Consider the following 19,910-nt stretch of genomic DNA (forward strand, 5'->3'; position numbering starts at 1 on the left):
TGAGACTGAAAGATTACTGCTTACGATGCGATAAATGTAACTCACTCACTCCAGGTTTTGTAAGTAGACCTGTATTACTTGGGGCTCTCCTCCAACATTTGGCAGACTCGCTGAGACTGAAAGAATATTGCTAACTGGGCAATAAATATAACTCACTCACTCCAGTGTTTGACTTCTAATGTTTTTGAGCTACTATACAGTTTCCATGCCGGGATTCAAACCATGGACCTTCTGAACTGGTTTGAAGCCTGGTTCACATGACCAAAGAGGTTTCTGGTAAACACTAGCAGCAAGCTGTCATGGAAAGTGTGTCATCCCCTTGCTATTCCTTCATCCAATCAGATTGCAGCTCATACTTTCATTTATTTCACAATAACAACCGAAACAAATAATTCATTGCGTATTTTAATAAAACCTCATTTAGGAGCACTGTACATGTGACTAAGTCAATGCGTAATTCTCACAAACAAGATCAGTACTTAAAGCCATGATATACAGTAAAGAAAGTAAGAAACAAATTGTACAAACTTGTCGCTAATACTGCAATATTTCAACACAGTACTGAAGGCTGTTAGACAAGTAACAATGCAGGTAAATATTCACAATCATGGAGTTTTGATATTTGAAATATTGCTGAACTTTGTAAATGCTTGTGAAACACTGAAAAACAGACCTGACACTGGGAGTGGTACTGGCGTACAATTGACATGTTTCTGGGTATGATGTGGTCATTCCTGAGAGAGAGACCAAAACAGAACACAATATAAATATGACACAGACATATTAAGAGGCTGACAATGGGAGTTAAGTGTTTTTGAAATACTCTGACCTTATGAAAAAGAAACAGGAAAGATTAATTTGCTTTCATAATCACAACTGACACCAGTGGTACACTTGGTTCTTTCATTCCAAAACAACTTATTCTTAATTCTTTTACTTTAGAAAGTAATAAAAAGAATACATAAAGTATATACTCTTCCTAAGCTGTTTGTGCCTTGTTTTTAAACCTTTCTGAATGATGTTAAACTTAACTACAAATCGAGCATGGCAAAATTTTCAATTCCTTTTGTCATCTTTCGTTTCCTTGTAAGAATAAAGTATTACCAATACTAGAAATAACAATAGTCTGACGTTGTCATGCATCACAAAAGCAATTAAATCCCAACTGTCCTCCTCAAAAAGTGGCAAACAATGGCTGAGATCGTTAAAACAGAAACAAAATCTAAAATGTACACAATGTGACAAATTTACTACTCACAGATGTCAAGTTTAAGGAACTACACAAGTTATTGCCATGTTGCTCCAGATATATTTTCCTTCGGTACATTTAAACACAGAGCATAATGAATATTCAATTTAGTAACAGGTGCATCCATACTGTTGTAAATCCTTCATTTAATGCCAGTGTCTAGGATATTTATTTACATATACATAAATATTTATAACGCCATTTTGACCCCATTCATATCAAGATCAACTCCATGGTGCAGTGAAAATGAAAGGTCAGTAGTTTGATCTCCTTATCATGAAATAAAAATATGTTAAAAGAAGGTACTTGCTGTCACCCTTCCTGGTATAAAGGGAGATAAACACTGACTGCTTTGCTTACCTGTATATCGTATATATGTATGTGAGGTATGCATGTTAAACATTGGCACAGTGTCTCTGTGATCATAGTTCAGACTAGTACAAACAACCAATCACACTCACAAGTGATGGCATGAATAGATATAAATGCAATAATCTTGAACAGGACGATAAACCCCATATCACCTAACCCTCTCCTGAGGTGTTAGTTGTCAAATTGCGATTTTCACACTGCATGTGTGTTATGAGTTCAGTTAAAGAAGTTCATCACTGCAGTCATCTGTGTTCAATGAATCTGCAAGAGTCCTGAGTAAGTGAGTGAGTATGATTTTATGCCACTCTTAGCAATTCCAGATATATCACCAATGTGGGAAATGAAACCAGGTCTCCAGTGTGATGAGCAATCACTTTAACCATTAGGCTACCCCACCACCCCGTAAGTGTACTGAACTGGATCAAACTCACAAGATATAACTTTGCAATGTAAGGACGATTCCCCCTATCTCTTTGTGACAAGGATAAAACTGGCATTAAATCTAGGATTTACAAATGAATTAAATGTCCTGGATTATATCTGAAACTTCATGACATCAGACTAATTATGAAGTCATAATTCATAACCAAGAAGACAAGAAATCATAAAAGTATAAATATTCTCCTTTCTGAATATTCAGTGACATTTTGAGGTTTCCCAATGCCATGCTGAAGCAAAGTCCCTGACTTGTGAAACATTATGGCAAATGTTGGAGGCAGTTTTTTTCTGTAATTACTTCAAAATGAGATATGGCAATATTCGAGGTAGAAGTAGTTTCAATCTTACATCGCTCATGGAATCTCAAACTGAATAATCATAAGATCTCATAGTGATCATTTCCAGTATCAAAAACAGTTGTGAGGGAAATCTGTTGTCCCTAAAGTTTTGCAGTGTAATACAGGATATTATAAGTAATAAGTACACAATTTGCAGACATAGGGTGGTGTCAACAGCATTGAACTTAACTTTCGATTACAGTGCCTCTGGGCTCAAAGTGATCATAGCTGTAAGACTGTTATAGGTTTATGTTGAAATCTAGTCATTACAACAGTCAAAGAGCTGAGAAAACTTGACCCAGGCAGATGGAGTGAATTACTGGGAAACCGTATCTTGATTCCAGAGCCTCAGAAATAAGAAAAATGCTTATCATACTATGTTCCTCTTCTCTTAGTCTTAAAAATCAGTTTTCAAAACGTATTATGGTCTGGAATCGTTCAACCTTTATGTACAACTTCTTCAATCCAAGTAAAAATCCATTCACATTGAACTGATTATTGTCATAGTTTCTAACAGCTACTGAAATCTAAAAACTACTCATTACTGTAAAAAAGAAAACATCCAGACATATAAAACACTACATATGGTTACAAACAAATATAAACAACCTACAGGTGTTGTTGATCAATTTCAAAATTGATGACAATTCTTACCATGCTGTCAAAGGTTTTCTGATGTTAAGCATATTTTTAAAAGCTGATTAAAAACACAAGCTATACAAATGTGGTTTGATGAAGAAGGAACATTCAGTTTCGCTCTCTAACTAACAGACATAATAAATGTTTACATGAATACATCAACACAACTGAATAATTGTTTTCATGATACTCATTTCAGAATCACATCCGTATAATGCAACAAACTGCAAATACTTAACTCCAAACCTAAACAGAAAAGGCAACATTGAAATATTAGTAACTTAACTTTGCTATCACTTTTACCACTGTTTCTAGTCAACATTTCCTTCCTTTTCATATCAAACTCTGAATTATTTAATTGAATAATGACCAGTTATGAGAAGAATAAATATTTATTATGTCCTGCTAGATGCTGGATCCATGGCAGCCATGTGGAATTAATACTATTAGCAGTACAACTACCCTTGTCATACAAATTGGTGTCTCTTCAACAAAACCATATACAAAGCCTTATCAAAAATCATTTTTCACTGACAAACTTAGCATAATATACAGTCCAAATTCTGACAGGGTTATTCAGATGAAAATTTCACAAATGTGCAGTTTTATACTTTACTTGGAAGTAATTTACAACATGTCTATACCATGAGGATATTTGTTTGCAAACTATTTGTTTGACAACATCTCTCAAAGAATGAAACACATTCAGTCCTAACCAGAACATCCTCTATAAAAACGTATATACTATGCAAAAGAAGTTGAAGAATACCCAGCTCTTTCTATTGTTGGATTTAATCTGCTATGGCAGATAAACTATGGTGAGAGTAAAGAATTCGGTCTTCTGTAAGTTTATTTGAGTAGATCTGTTTCATTACTGTCATAGTATGTTCCAACATTGTTCAGCCTTATCAAGGATTCCATCTAGCAGGGCACAACTGGAATGAATGATTTATACATAGAATTCTCTTTAAAAGTAGATTTATGGTAGGTGCACCTTCTCCTTGGTTGCTAGGCTACACTATAATGCTAGTTGTAAACAAACATACTTGCTCATCCCATAACTATTCTATCGATATTCCAGTGCACTAGAACACCATTCAGACATTTCCTTGCTATACTAAAACAGTGATTGACATTTATTCTGTTTCATAGTTCCTTTTTCATAGTTTCCTAACAATGACTAAAAACCAGACCAATTATTTGAAATAAAATTGTCAGAATTGGCTTTCATGAGTGGCAATAACCTTATTTCCATTTTTTTTTCAAATTCCATGTTATTTTTTTTTCAAATTAATTTTCATTCAAAATGTTTTAATTAAGTACATTTTTGGTGAAACATCAAACAATGGTCTGATTTAGAGTTATCAAATCTGTTTAAGACTCATGAAACCTATAAAAGCAGTGAGTATATATTATAACACAACGCATCTTCCACAGCTCATATGCAACACAACCTGAACATAATGAATATCACACTGTACAACAAACTGTATCAACAATGAAAGAGAACGTATTGGTTACTAACATGAATGGATTAGCTGCATGCTAAGATGCTTCACATGGCAGTGTCTGGTAATTTTGTATGACAACTGAACTTTATTTGCATTGACGTTTTAGCAAGTAGGGTATGTGATAATGCCCTTAAGTAAAAGAATTTCAGCATGAATTCATTATTTACCATTACCAGCAAATTGACCTTGAAAAGATGATAACAAGCAGACAAGGGATGAATTGGACATTACAGTTTCTGCTCATATGGGAACGAAACACAGACTATGTTTCTGACAGGCAAACACTCTGTCCACTGGGCTACCCAGCATTATTATGCACTATGGTTTATCAGCAGTTTCTGTTGACAAGGCACATCTTCTTGCATATCCAATATGATATCAAAAAGATAATTAAATTCTCTTTTGAACTAAAAATTATTGAAGCTTCTTCTCATTAGAGGATATTTTTAAAAATAACAAACAGAGAACAGTTAATACCACTACCATTTTCAACAAAATAACAAAAGATTTAGTTTCAAAGTGTGAGAATTTTGGCCTTTTTTGCTGTGTTCACACTATGACACTTACTTAGTTGTGTGTCATATCGTTTTTTTTCCTAGATCGCAATGAATTTCTACTTGTCACACATTCAACAATGCTGCTTAAGTATTGATATCCATGACGACAGTGACACTGAGCCAACAAAATTCATGGCAATATTTAATGTGATAAATGTACCAACACTGCATAACATTCATGTGTTAAAAGTTCGTTTTGAGGGTGATGCTGGACAAACAGCTGAAAGAACTGGGTGACACTGTTTGCAAGAACAAAGATGCTGACAGAAACGAACAATGGAAAGCTGAATGGGTTAAACTAAATGCAGCTAGGCACACACTTTACATTTCCCCATCTAACAAGATGGCTGGTCACAGAATACAGGCGCTCCTGGTTATGGACAAACAACAGGTGCTTCTTAAGAATCATCACATCAGCAAACATCTTGTATGACAGCATTTTATGCCTGCTTCAAAGCAAAAAGTAAAAAATATCACACTAGGGTAGCATGCTTTTTAACAGTAAAAAAGGCTCCCATCTGCAGTTTCTGTGCTACCTAAGAAATGCTTGCATTCAATGTCTATATCAAAATCATCTTAAACTAATAAGATGCAGTCAACTGAGGCTTTGTTTTCATAATATACACATAATATCTGAACAAAACCATAAAATATTACACCATAAGCAGGAAATGTATTCAAAATCGGAAAAAAAATCATAACATCTAATTATAAGTGGTTTTGAAATTAACATTTAAAAATATTTGAAAACTGAAAAGCAGATTCATTTTGGAAGACTACTTGTGAGTCATGCATAACATTTTTGATAAAAACAATTTAATACACTGTTATCAAGATCTTAAACATTTGCGAAGAGTTTCTCCCTTTGAGCACAGCCTGACTTGCTGTATCAATGAAAATCACAACAAAGCTCCAAAGTGCATTGTCAACATGGGAGAACATCTCACAAAGTACAATTATAGTGTTAGTTGTAAAAATGGGGATTTAGTAAAAACTGGATAGCACCATTCATCGGCCTTTAATGGGCTATGTCTGTGCATAGCAAACACACAATACTCTTAATGAAGTATTTATGTATTGAATGAAGAAACAATACTTTCAGTGAATAAGTATTTGATTCTAATAGCACTCACAGTTCCTATTCTGTTTCCTCCTTGAAGAAGTGAGTATTTTGCAAACTTAGTTAACCTTCAAATAATTCAAATTCTAAATGGAATGAAAACAGAATTATCTACTTTCATTTTGTATTTTTCTCTTGGAATCTGAGAACATTCTCTCAAATAATATTCCATTTGTAGACATATTTTTCTCTTTCAGTTCCATTTAGATATTTTGAGCAAATAAAAAGAATACTCCTCATACATAATGTAAATATAATCGTAACACGTGATGTAAACTGCTACACTTCAGTCCTATCGTTATTATAGTGCTGGGCTGCCACTACACGTGACGACCCTGCACTGCCTGCCACCACTATGGTGTTTGTGGGTGACGGCGGGGGTGATGTGTGTTTTCTACGACGACTAACGATACATATAACAATGATTAAAATGCAGATTAATAATAACAAACCGATACATGATATGATAACGATTAACAAAATTGGATATTCATCTTCGGCATTGGTTCCAACTTCTTGAACACCTTCGTCGTCCAAGGGAGCAAGTTCTACGCGAGCCATGTTGGTTCCTTTTCCATTCTCACCGATTCCATTAGCATCCCTTGTGTCTCGTCTCACACGGGAGGCATCCATAACAGAATGGTATTCAATACTTCTTTTACCGATTCCACGAGCAGCATTTTCTTTAGAACGGACAGTGTAGATGGCATGCAAGAACCACTGTCGTCCTCCATCAACCTGCCAAATATATTGAGTGAGTTTTAAGGTGATTTCAGTAATATTCACCTTCATAAATGAACACTTAATGGAGAAAGAAAGCACGGCTCATTAGTGTAACTAATCAATCCTTAAACCAAACAACAATTTCTGTTTACTTCTATTGGGAGGAGGAATCTATTTAATCTGTTAGCTCACTGTCAAGATCTTATCCCATGATTTGCCTATAACCTTGACTCATAGTTAACAGTGATATCTCTTAATGACCTAAATATGTGATTTCCCTGAATCTTACTCTGAACAAGGGTTCATTGATGCTAGAGAGGCTTCTAAAACTATTCATGATCTAACTCCATGATCTACATGTAGCCTACCTTAAACAAAGGTCCACATTTGAGAAAGAAGCTACGAAATTTATTTATGATCTAAATCTTTGATTAAGATGTAACCTACCTTCAAAAAGTGCTCAGACTTAACAGGAAAGCTATAAATTCATGATTTAAACTCATGATCTAACCCCATGATTGACCTGTTACCTACCTTGAACAAGGGCTCACAATCCACGGAGAAGCCATCTGCTCCTGGCTGTCTGACCAATGGAATTGCATCTACATCTTCGCTTGCTAGCCTGGCATTGAAAGGAATGTCCCGGAATCTCTCCATCTGAGTGTAGGGGGCTCCCTTGTCCTGTAAAATAGACAAGTCAAGATAAATGTCACACATGACTAAACAAAAACTTCATCTTACTAATCAGTATTTTCTCAATCTCTCACTACCCCAGGACAACTACTGTATTCGTCTTCATGAAAGGGCAGGATGAATTAGCTGGTGTTGCAAAAGACCTGGGTAACAAAGACAACTGCAAGTGATGGGTCAAAGTATCTACAAAAACACTGTTTAAAAATTTGCTTTCCATTTAAGATGTACTAGGATGTGATATAGTGGTTTACTATTTAACCTTGAACCTACCAGAATCTTGAATACGTGCTGCAGGTTCTCGCTCTCAGCCACACAGCCAAACTCCTTGTTGGCAGGGTCGTACTTGGGGATATAGCCGTCCTTCCCAGAACAGAGGAACACCTTCTCGATTGTCAGAGCAAATGAGCTGCCAAGGTTCTGGACAGGGTCAACATTGATACGACCATAGATCTTGTCGGCTGTGGAATACATGTTGGACGTAAGTGGAATGCAGGTGGTGATATGTGAAGAAGTGTTTCATGCACATGTCGACATTCACATTAATGATACACAGTTACACACAGATCAATGAGTTTATTACAATGCCTGCAGACCAATTACATTAGGCCATAAGCGTGCAAATAATATCTCCATATTCCCATTTCTTCAGTGAGTTTCTACCTACAACTGTGGCCATGTGCCATGTGTATTTCACTTGCGATATGTGTGTTGACCTACCATTTGGTAAGGTGTCTTGACCTACCATTTGTTAAGGTATCTTGACCTATCAGGTGTGGAGGTGTCTTGACCTACCAGGTATGGAGATGTGTCAACCTACCAGGTGTGGAGGTGTGTCAACCTACCAGATGTGAATATGTTTTAATCTACCAGGTGTGAAGGTGTGTTAACCTAACAGATATAAAGGTGTTACCCTAACAGATGTAAATGTGCTTTAATGTACCAGGTGTGAAGGTGTTTTAACCTACCAGGTGTGAATGTGTTGTAACCTATCAGGTGTGAAGGTGTCTCAACCTACCAGGTGTTAAGGTGTGTTAACCTAACAGGTGTGAATGTGATTCAACCTACCAGATGTAAAGGTGTTAACCTACCAGGTGTGAAGGCAGGGTCTGTCTCATCCCCAAAGCCCATCGATCCATCTCCTAGCCACAATGCCCTCTTCCGCATCAGATGGAAGTCAGTATTCAGACTGAACTTGGTGGGCACAGGGTCACTGACCTGCTGGAACCTGATTGGGAGGTCAAAGTTGAGGTGATTGCGTGGGTTGCAGATCGGTGGGATGGAGTACTCCTGGTTGATAGACGTCGTGCAGGGTATGAGCTGGATCTTGTACAGTCCAGAGTAGTCACGCACCTGGTCATCAAAATGAATGCATGATTTAACACAGTGGTGTCTGAAAGATGATTTTGTAAAACAAGGCCACAGCTACATATCGTCACACAATCCATCCACATGTTGTAACCTTGGGTTGGTATGTCAGTACTCTTGCTTTATGTAAGATTCAACTAACATGATTGGGTGGTCAGACTCTCTGCCTCAGTTGACACAGGGGATTATATCCCAGTTGTGTAGGTCAATGCTCATGCTGCAGATCACCACTGTATTGTCAGGTGTGTGTCTTGATTATTTATCACAGCACTATAGTTGGGATATTGCATTGTAAGTGTGGTGCTAAACAAACAGACAAAAACATACGTTCTATTGCTGACCTCAGTCTGAAATACCAGCTAGGTCCCCGTCTTCAAGGAAAAGTTTCTATACCACTCAAAACAAGTTAAACAACACCCACAATTGGAAAGCTGCATTTGAGTACCCAACAGCACCAGTGCCCATTATAACATCCTTTGGGTAGTATCTATCAGACTTCAGGAAAAAGACATGATGCATTACTTAGAAATATAATCTTTTGCCATGTCAGCAAAATTTTACTTACAGCATAGTCTGACACAAATTCCCAGAGTTGTTCTGGCTGCTCAAAGGATGGTTCACTTCGGATAAGCTTCAGGGTGAAGGTCAGAGATGGATGGTCAGGGGAGGTAACCATGGATTCCAACTTTGTCTCTGTAATTAAACATAAATGATATGTTAATGTTTTGGATATCTGCTGGCAGCACTCAGTAATATCCCATCTACACACTTCAATAACAAAATATCACCTTCAAATAATATGTGTTGTAAACAGTTTTTCTACAAGTATCATGATGGGGAAAGACTGTGCAATATGTGAATGACATACTGCAGAAATTGTATTTATTTCCAACGAAAACATGTTTCTGGGGGAATCACAATATTCTACCACAAGTTCTCACTTAATTCATTGATGTTGCCTAAGGATTTGGCCTAGGTAGGTGAGGTTAATTGGTGAGTGATACACGTCACTTGGGTTATAAACTAATTGTCATGTCACAATTTGTCAGTTGCTCTCTGTGTCAAGATGGCTAGACCAGTCAAGCAGATGGATGAGAAAAGTTCACTAATCGGGCACGCCCTCTATACTAGCATTTATTGCCCATCGTAACAAATGCTGGTTTTGAGGGCTTCAACTGTATATAGTCATGGCTTACAGCTCATACCTTTGTGTCCAAGAACAAACTGGCCCCTGAATCTGGCCTCGGTCCGGAATGTGACTGACAGGCGGTCATCATCACGTATCCTCATGGTAGTCGGGTACAGGTAACCTGACAACACATCATAGTTAGTGGTGATGGGGGTGCATTGGAGTGAAGTACATAAACATTCTGTTTGCACCTTTCTTTACTTTGAACTTGCAACACCAGTATAAAATAAATGACATATTGATTACATATTCAGTATTTTTGTCCAAAAACATGTCATGTGGAGTGTGAACATTCATCAATAATCCATCTCTACAATTATGAATTTTAAAATTTTAAGTTTTTGACAATGTTCTTTACACTACTGTCTGCATACCTTGAAGTCCAGATTCTCCTTCAGGGGAGCTAATTCCATTCTGCCACAAGATGGCAGTGTCGTACACGAAGGTGAGCTGCAGTTGTGACTGCATGTCGTAGTGGGTCCAGCCACCGGTAGCAACGGGGGAATGGAAGATGTACGACACATACAGTGGTACACGCATCGATACATAAGACTGCTTGGAATCCAGAACCTGAATCAACATACAGCCTTTTAAATCCACATTTGGATATAATGTAAATTTTAATGAATGAAAAAGACCTGAGAGCTGAAATTACAATAAATCCTACACTGCACCTTTAAGCAAATATATCTGAATATATGTATCAAAAGAGGAAGTGAGTGATAAATGTTGTTTATGCTGCCAATAGCAATATTTTGCCTTATCACAATGGTGTGTAAGTAATAAAGTATGGATGGATTGCCTAAGCTCCATGTCAGCCAATCAGACAGCTGCCATATTGTAACCAACAGGGTTGGCAAATAAGTTGTTATCACATAGATGTATTACTACATAGTCAGGGGTTAAACCTATGTAACTGGAAAGCAGTTCTGTGTTGTTCAGAAAGGAGTCCACCTATTAATGATTGTTTACCTGTCCATCAGTGTTTATTTCTCCACCGCAGTCAGTAGTGAGCTCAGACATGTCATAGTAGCTGACAAACTCCCACAAACACGAGTCCATATTCAGGTTCCTGAAAACATCAAGGTCAAGGTCAGATAGAACTGTTGCACCCTACATACAAACCCAAAGAAGAAGGTCATTCATTGTGCATCATGCTATACATCATTTGATGACCTCTGAATCAGAATTCATCACACACTTAGGAATAGATGAAATAATGGCAAACTGTCATAAACAAAAGGGTTTAATTGAAGCACATATAGATATTTTTCAGGCTCAGGTGCCCCTACTGGGTCCCCTTTTCAGTTTAAATGGAACTATTTGTTTCTATCCAAATGACATATATTTACAACTAAACGTTAGTCTGAAAGAACGCTTGTTTTAGTGGAGGGCTAAATTCAGTAGCATGCTTTCTCTAATATGATCCTAAAGCACAATGGTGAGTTTTTTCAATATGTACATAAAACATTTTACATTTGGAATGTGTTACATTTGGCATTGCACTGTAATTTAATCTTTGCTGCATAAAACTAACAACAACAAGTAAGCTGACCTGTAGAACCTGAGTGTTGGTTTCGACCGGATGTCAGCGCTGTACTGATACGGCTCCGTCTCACCGATAATGTTTGGGTTCTTGGTTGCATTGGTGATGAAACCATACTCGGTCTCGTACTCATCGAAGTCCAGCAGATTGGAGCAACGGTGTGTTGCAATGCGGGTGCCATCTCTGCTCAGGGTCAGTTCAAAGTTAGACAGTTGTCGGGTAGACACTACCGGCAGCATGCCATCTCTGTGTGGGATTGTCACAGCAACACGGACCTTATTGGGGTACTTGGGATCATCTGGACCTGGGTTATAGAGTGTAAGAATCTTTCAGTAATGCCTGACCCTGTGCTCCTTTTCAGTCAAGAATCTTTTGTCAAATGTATATTAATCTAATGCTGAGGTGGGTGGGTGAGTGAGTGAATGAGTGAGTGAGTGAGTGAGTGAGCGAGCGAGCGCGAGCGAGCGAGTAAGTGCCAGACTTTACTTAAAGGTCACATGCAACCAAAAAATCAAACATAATTAAAACACAATTATCACTTATTCATGACATATAATATACATTGCTGCTTTTAAAAAAACAAATGAACAAAATTATAAGCGTACAATCGCGATTCAAAAGTGCAATATTTTGTACTTGGGCTTACTTCCCCCGAAACGAAGCCCTCGGGAGACCGAACCCAGTCATAGCATAGACGGCTTCCGATTGGCTGTTTCATTTGCTGATATGCTGAGGGTTCATTGTGTGTACAGAAAGATGATCTGTTTGATGGGCATTTTAGAAGTATAGCCAGTCACAAGAAAGTAAGAACCTTTGCAGATAACAACTTCTTTTTGTGTACTTGATGCGTCGTTTCAGTATGGATTCATATACTGTTGTCAAACAAAATCATATACACGAAAAGAAGTCGTTATCCATGAAGAATGTATATAGAGATGTTGGGTTTGGAAAATACATGTTCTCTGAATTTGCGCTCGATCCAATAAAAAAACATGTCAGTAGAAATGGTAAACTACTGCAAGGCTGGAATCTGTCATTCGTCAAGTACAAAGCAGGACTTGAAACTGACAAGAGTTTGCACCAGTTTCCGTCAGATCCAGTCATCCGAAAAAAATGAATGTACATGTAGTTTGTTTGCAACCCACAGACATAAAAACCTGTCATGTGTATCACACGTGCCTAATTACATAATGTGGCAGACACGGAACTCGGGTGCACGAGTCATAAATCAACTCATTTTCTTTATGTCGTATAATCTGATAGGTGTTAAGTTCAAATTGCACGTGGTCAATGATTGAAGCTGTGTATTGCATGTTGTCTTTAGCAGACAGGCAGATAGACATATAGGTGTAAATAAACCAGACACTGAGCTTTCTCTGTGACAGAGACTGCTTACCACAATCAACAAGCTGTTTTGCGTAACGAGTAGATTATTTACTTGTTTGTGTACACAACCAAGATTAGACTACTGCTCACGACCTTAGACCCTGGGCATGCATACTGTTCCAAGCTCCGCGAAACTATTCACTGCGCATGCGTTATAGACGCAGCGCAGCACAGTTGTTGAAACCAGTTTTCCCCCCAGCGCTGGGGGGAATTTAGTGAAACGTTTGAACTCCGATTTCGCGGGCTTTTTTTTCATTGCATTTTTTTCAACTTTATAGGTTGAATTGGCATTTTTTATGATTTGTTTCGGTAAGTGCACACCGAAAGGTACCAGAATCTGCAAAGTTGTGTTTTACGTTGCATGTGACCTTTAAAACAAGTATAGTCCTGATATACTTCTTTGGACCAGGCAAACCAGTGTAAAAATTATGAGCATTTATTACCATCACCATTACCCAAAGTCTCCACCTCACCCCTGTTCTACAAGGCAATACTGGCATTATGACTATTGTCAACCTAATGATCCCATTAGGATCTACAAGAAGCATGGGTTACTGATGACCGATTCTAAACCAGATCTTCATGGATCTGCTCAATGATAACGAAAAGATGATTTTTTTAGGGAGATATATGTTCAACAGATCCTCCATTCACACATGGTCTCTTATATCACGTACCTGTATATCTGACTTTGGCTGTGAATGGCTCTGCACCAATGGAGTTCATTTCCTGAGGTTCACAGATTCCCATGTCTGTCCTGACTGTGACAGGTTCACTGAGGAGCTCCAGGCCAGGGTCACCATCCATGTTGACAGCTCGAGCTCCACACTGGATTCGACTTCCTGAAACACACACACTTAACATCTGTCACAAAGTCCTTCCAACACATTGTTTCCCATTCCTCTCAGCTCTGTATTGCTACAATATTATATCTACATAAACAACCTGGGCTCCTTTTCAATCTAATTGTAGTTGCTTCTTTGTATAAAATTACACATTTTCAGAAACAAGTCATTAGTCCAAAACAGACATGTGAGGCTACAGAATCATCATTAAATATTCCATAAGTCAAACGGTTATGCTATATATTACTACAGTCTTCATTCTTGAATAATACTTGAATATTATGTTTTAGTAATATTGCACTGGTTAGATTTTAAGACAATTAAGAAGCCATGTTCAAAATTCAATCTGCATTATGTAAAAATATCCCTTGTAATCTATGCGCTTTCACAAGAAATATAAACAAGTATCAAAATGTACAAAAAACATACTTTGGAAAGTGTTATTTGAGTTGATCATTTGGTTGAAATAAGCTAATTAAAACATTTTGTTCCAGATATTTAAAAATGCCACTAAACCAGCTAAGGTAACTGATGACAAGGTCTCGTTTGGTAGTAAAATCGGAAACATCGTAAACTGTCAATGCTACTACTGGATCTGAGCATTTAGTTTCATTGGTCACATGTAGATATATTTCCTGTGTGTTATCCACACCCTTTTCAGAAGGAAACTCCAGAAATCTTTATGCCCATTAAAGCTCTAATAAAAGTGATCAAGTGGATGCAGAATGCCTTGTGATAATCTTGATGCAATATCATCTCCCGCTAGAGTGAAACAGACACCAGGACTCAGCTTTTAGTGAGTACCAGATAATGCTGATACCCTACTGTGAGCAATTAACTGACTTTTTCAGACATATTGAGTTCTTCCCTCCCACCCTTAACTACAGGGTTCATGTCAAAGGCTGATCTCATAATATTGCTTATAATCCATTTGTGACATCTATTTTCAACTGCAAGAAATTCATTTAACTATGTTAGCATATATATAATACTTTCCTGTAAACGATATAAATGTGGACTCTCATAAGGAAATAATGAGGATATTTTACAGCCTTACATAAACATGTCTGTGTACCAGATTTAAGGAATGAAGTACTATTATGAAAAACATGTTTTTTATGCCTCATAAAACATATTTACAAGAATTGGCAACCTTTTGACAATTAATAATTTAAAGTGGTTATTGTACCTCCACAAAAAAGAATGAAACATTTTCATCTTGCATTTGTAATATATGAGCACATACTTGGAAATTAAAGATTAATTTGATTACTAGTAAGATCTTTCTTAAGATGGTCCCTAATATTAGAGAGTTAGGCAATAAAGAATTGACATACCTCCAGAGAAATAGATACTGTCTAGGGCGATGCCTTTAGTAGATGCGAAGTACGTGTTTGATGACACATCTTTGAGGTCACTGGACACACCGTCTGCACCTGTTGGTGCTGATGTCCGCCAGCGGAACAGTGTCAGGGTGTTGTTGATGCCCTCCTTAGAACAGAGTTCTCCGGTCTTCAGGAAGTCAGGGTGCTTGGGGTTACATGGCTGGATACAGAAGAGAGTGATGTACAAAGGAGTGAGAGAGAAAATGAGTGAGTGAATGAGTGTCAGTTTTTTCATGACCTTGACTTTTTATGCCAAAAGAATTCCCCAAGGCCGTTTGAAAGAAGTCTCAGGAAGATATTTTGTGGAATTTATTTCTGCAGAAAGATCATTTCAAAAGTTTTTATTTTTTGGTTTTGTGAGTCAGATTCCCAGCAACAGGAAAATAATGCAGTTGAGAGACTGTGAGATAGTCTACGCACATGGGTATGACCAAAAGCCAGAGAGATCACCAGTGAAAATATCGCCCAAGTGATCACCATGCAATGCCCAAGTTCAACAAGTGCTTGACCACCCTGCCTGTATTGAAGTGGCTGGTGGCAACAAACTTGACCTGGTCCATCACAGTTGCAGTGGAAGCAATGTGTGAGAACAAAAGGAATGAATACATGCTTTGTGCTTTCCATCAAGGTATTTGTTTTTCAGCATGTTTATAAACAGATCAGTCTGCAGGATACAGACTTCAGGAAACAGCTGGAATTTCCAGTTCACTGGTGTCACTGCCTTTTGAGTGATAGAGTTTCCATTGTGAGATGTAATACAGTGTTAGACAATGTGTTACATTTTAGTTCTTGTGTAATTCAAGGCACTGTCTTGACACATGATACAAGACAAAAACTGGTTTTGAAAGATATTAAAAGCTACCCCCTTAAATGGTTTGAGATAAAACATGTGCATTGATGGCAAGAGTGATATCCCATTCCGATCCAGTTTGTAGCACTATTTTCAAAGTTCACTATTGTGAGTCTGTGTTACAGTATAGTCATGAAAGATCACTTTTTGGAGTTTGTAGTTCAACAAAGTGAACAATTGTACATTTACCAAAAGTGTATGGTACTGTACTGAAGCTATTATCATGATAGAGCCTATACTAGCCTGTTGTTGTGTACAACTACAGTAAGTGTATGTTAAAGTACAGATGTTATGATCATACTAGAATTACGATTGTTTTGAGAATGATCATCATGTGTCATTGTTACTGAAGCTGTTATCATGATAGAGCCTATACTAGCCTGTTGTTGTGTACAACTACAGTAAGTGTATGTTAAAGTACAGATGTTATGATCATACTAGAAATACGATTGTTTTGAGAATGGTCATCATGTGTCATTGTTACTGAAGCTGTTATCATAATAGAGCCTATACTAGCCTGTTGTTGTGTACAACTACAGTAAGTGTATGTTAAAGTACAGATGTTATGATCATACTAGAGATACGATTGTTTTGAGAATGGTCATCATGTGTCATTGTTACTGAAGCTGTTATCATAATAGAGCCTATACTAGCCTGTTGTTGTGTACAACTACAGTAAGTGTATGTTAAAGTACAGATGTTATGATCATACTAGAGATACGATTGTTTTGAGAATGGTCATCATGTGTCAATGTTACTGAAGCTATTATCATAATAGAGCCTATACTAGCCTGTTGTTGTGTACAACTACAGTAAGTGTATGTTAAAGTACAGATGTTATGATCATACTAGAGATACGATTGTTTTGAGAATGGTCATCATGTGTCAATGTTACTGAAGCTATTATCATAATAGAGCCTATACTAGCCTGTTGTTGTGTACAACTACAGTAAGTGTATGTTAAAGTACAGATGTTATGATCATACTAGAGATACGATTGTTTTGAGAATGGTCATCATGTGTCATTGTTACTGAAGCTGTTATCATGATAGAGCCTATACTAGCCTGTTGTTGTGTACAACTACAGTAAGTGTATGTTAAAGTACAGATGTTATGATCATACTAGAGATACGATTGTTTTGAGAATGGTCATCATGTGTCAATGTTACTGAAGCTGTTATCATGATAGAGCCTATACTAGCCTGTTGTTGTGTACAACTACAGTAAGTGTATGTTAAAGTACAGATGTTATGATCATACTAGAGATACGATTGTTTTGAGAATGGTCATCATGTGTCAATGTTACTGAAGCTATTATCATGATAGAGCCTATACTAGCCTGTTGTTGTGTACAACTACAGTAAGTGTATGTTAAAGTACAGATGTTATGATCATACTAGAGATACGATTGTTTTGAGAATGGTCATCATGTGTCAATGTTACTGAAGCTGTTATCATGATAGAGCCTATACTAGCCTGTTGTTGTGTACAACTACAGTAAGTGTATGTTAAAGTACAGATGTTATGATCATACTAGAGATACGATTGTTTTGAGAATGGTCATCATGTGTCAATGTTACTGAAGCTATTATCATGATAGAGCCTATACTAGCCTGTTGTTGTGTACAACTACAGTAAGTGTATGTTAAAGTACAGATGTTATGATCATACTAGAGATACGATTGTTTTGAGAATGGTCATCATGTGTCATTGTTACTGAAGCTGTTATCATGATAGAGCCTATACTAGCCTGTTGTTGTGTACAACTACAGTAAGTGTATGTTAAAGTACAGATGTTATGATCATACTAGAGATACGATTGTTTTGAGAATGGTCATCATGTGTCAATGTTACTGAAGCTGTTATCATGATAGAGCCTATACTAGCCTGTTGTTGTGTACAACTACAGTAAGTGTATGTTAAAGTACAGATGTTATGATCATACTAGAGATACGATTGTTTTGAGAATGGTCATCATGTGTCATTGTTACTGAAGCTATTATCATGATAGAGCCTATACTAGCCTGTTGTTGTGTACAACTACAGTAAGTGTATGTTAAAGTACAGATGTTATGATCATACTAGAGATACGATTGTTTTGAGAATGGTCATCATGTGTCATTGTTACTGAAGCTGTTATCATCCCAGCACTAGGCCTGCCTTGCTAATCATTATCGGATGTCAATGATAAACTACATAAGTTATGATCCTAGAGCTAAGATTGCTCTGAGTACGATTATCATAAGTCTGTGATACAGTATGGAAGTTAAGATCATCATAACACTAAATAGCTTTGTGTACGTGGACCGTGGATAAGAAGTAAAGATATCCTCTACTCACTGTGACACACACGACAGGATAGCCCTGTATCGGACTGGGCAGGCTGTCACTGATGCTGTCATAGTCCCGCAGTGACACTACGGCAGGACGTGAAGGGAACGTCACATCAGCTACTTTAACTCTTTCCTCAATGAACACCATCACTTTTGGATTCTGGAACAAATAACATCAACAGATAATTAACTGAACAAGGATGAAAACAGCAGATCAGAAGTCACCTGTTATTCTCAAGATGGCTCATGTGCATAAAACTTGTTTGACTTGGTTCAAGTGAAAGGACATTTTAGCAGAAATAGAAAAAGATATGACTGTTTGCAAGAAATTTTTCAACAAATGACAATAGTAAATGTTAAAATAATACACTACTTTTAAGTGAAGCTTTTAACCATAATCAAACATTTAACATTTATAGCTTTTCAAGTGACATTTTAAGATTTGAAACATAAAAATATCTGAAGTTTGAGTCGACAAATCTAATAATTCAAGTTTAATGTCCTCAAGTGAATTAATGTTTTTTCAACATTATACATGACAATGATCGAGACTTACCTTGATCTCAGCCACGCCACTTCGGTGTTTGAGGTGGACAGTGAACACCTCTCTCATTTCCTTCTTCCCATCATGTAATATCTCAATCTCCACTTCCTGTCTCGACACATTCTTGCCAAATGTCAGCACTGAAAAATACATTCATTGAAAAATAAAGTCTTGAAACAGAAGAAATGCCATGATGATTCTGAACAATTCAAAAACCTTAATGTTTAATTATCAGTATCAGTAATAGATGTATCTCCAGGGTAAATAACACATGACTTGATACCTTTGAAGATGCCATTGTAGTCTTTTCCTGCATCAGCTGAGCCATCTTTGGTGTTGACGGAGACGATAGCCGTCTCGCCAATGTCTCCGACGCGAATCACTGGGATCTTCACGATGGACGTCTCTTCCTTAAACATGGGCTCCTTTACCACAAATTTGGTCTTCTCAAACATGACCACGGATTCTGAAAGACAAAAGACGTGATCCAATCATTTTTTTAGCTTCTTGTTTAACAGTGCAGTCAGCAATATCACACCAGTTTAAATAGCATAGATGGTTTTATGTAACTTTTAGCAATATGCCAGCAATATAATAGCAGGAGGGGGTTCCAGAAATGGACTTTACATATTGTACCTATATGATGAACCAAACTCTGGTCTTCACCCAGACAAGCGAACACTTTAACCACTAAGCTAACCCATCGCCCTCTGTGTAAATAGAAAGTGCAGGTGGTTGACATCACATACAATTACCGATACTGAGTACAGTGATACTCAATCTGTATCAGTCTATTTAATCGCCTTTTATGATAAGCTGTTTTATTG

General features: G+C 37.3%; 1 protein-coding gene across 1 annotated transcript in view; it reads right to left on the reverse strand.

Annotated features, from left to right (window-relative positions):
- Window positions 1-392: 392 nt before the first annotated feature.
- LOC137274424 (FRAS1-related extracellular matrix protein 2-like) overlaps window positions 393-19,910 on the reverse strand; it is a 189,894-nt gene continuing 170,376 nt past the window's right edge. The window contains exons 12-25 of the mRNA XM_067807596.1: window positions 19,367-19,549; window positions 19,096-19,223; window positions 18,547-18,699; window positions 15,309-15,516; window positions 13,804-13,968; window positions 11,750-12,044; window positions 11,167-11,266; window positions 10,569-10,764; window positions 10,211-10,315; window positions 9,571-9,698; window positions 8,729-8,990; window positions 7,911-8,098; window positions 7,482-7,628; window positions 393-6,962 (exon numbers count right to left, since the gene is read on the reverse strand). Coding sequence (XP_067663697.1) covers window positions 6,504-6,962; window positions 7,482-7,628; window positions 7,911-8,098; window positions 8,729-8,990; window positions 9,571-9,698; window positions 10,211-10,315; window positions 10,569-10,764; window positions 11,167-11,266; window positions 11,750-12,044; window positions 13,804-13,968; window positions 15,309-15,516; window positions 18,547-18,699; window positions 19,096-19,223; window positions 19,367-19,549 — 2,717 coding nt within the window. The 3' untranslated portion in view covers window positions 393-6,503. The remainder of the gene's footprint in view (window positions 6,963-7,481; window positions 7,629-7,910; window positions 8,099-8,728; window positions 8,991-9,570; window positions 9,699-10,210; window positions 10,316-10,568; window positions 10,765-11,166; window positions 11,267-11,749; window positions 12,045-13,803; window positions 13,969-15,308; window positions 15,517-18,546; window positions 18,700-19,095; window positions 19,224-19,366; window positions 19,550-19,910) is intronic.

The sequence above is a fragment of the Haliotis asinina genome, chromosome 2 (genome assembly GCF_037392515.1).
Source record: "Haliotis asinina isolate JCU_RB_2024 chromosome 2, JCU_Hal_asi_v2, whole genome shotgun sequence".
NCBI classification, from domain to species: Eukaryota; Metazoa; Mollusca; class Gastropoda; order Lepetellida; family Haliotidae; genus Haliotis; species Haliotis asinina.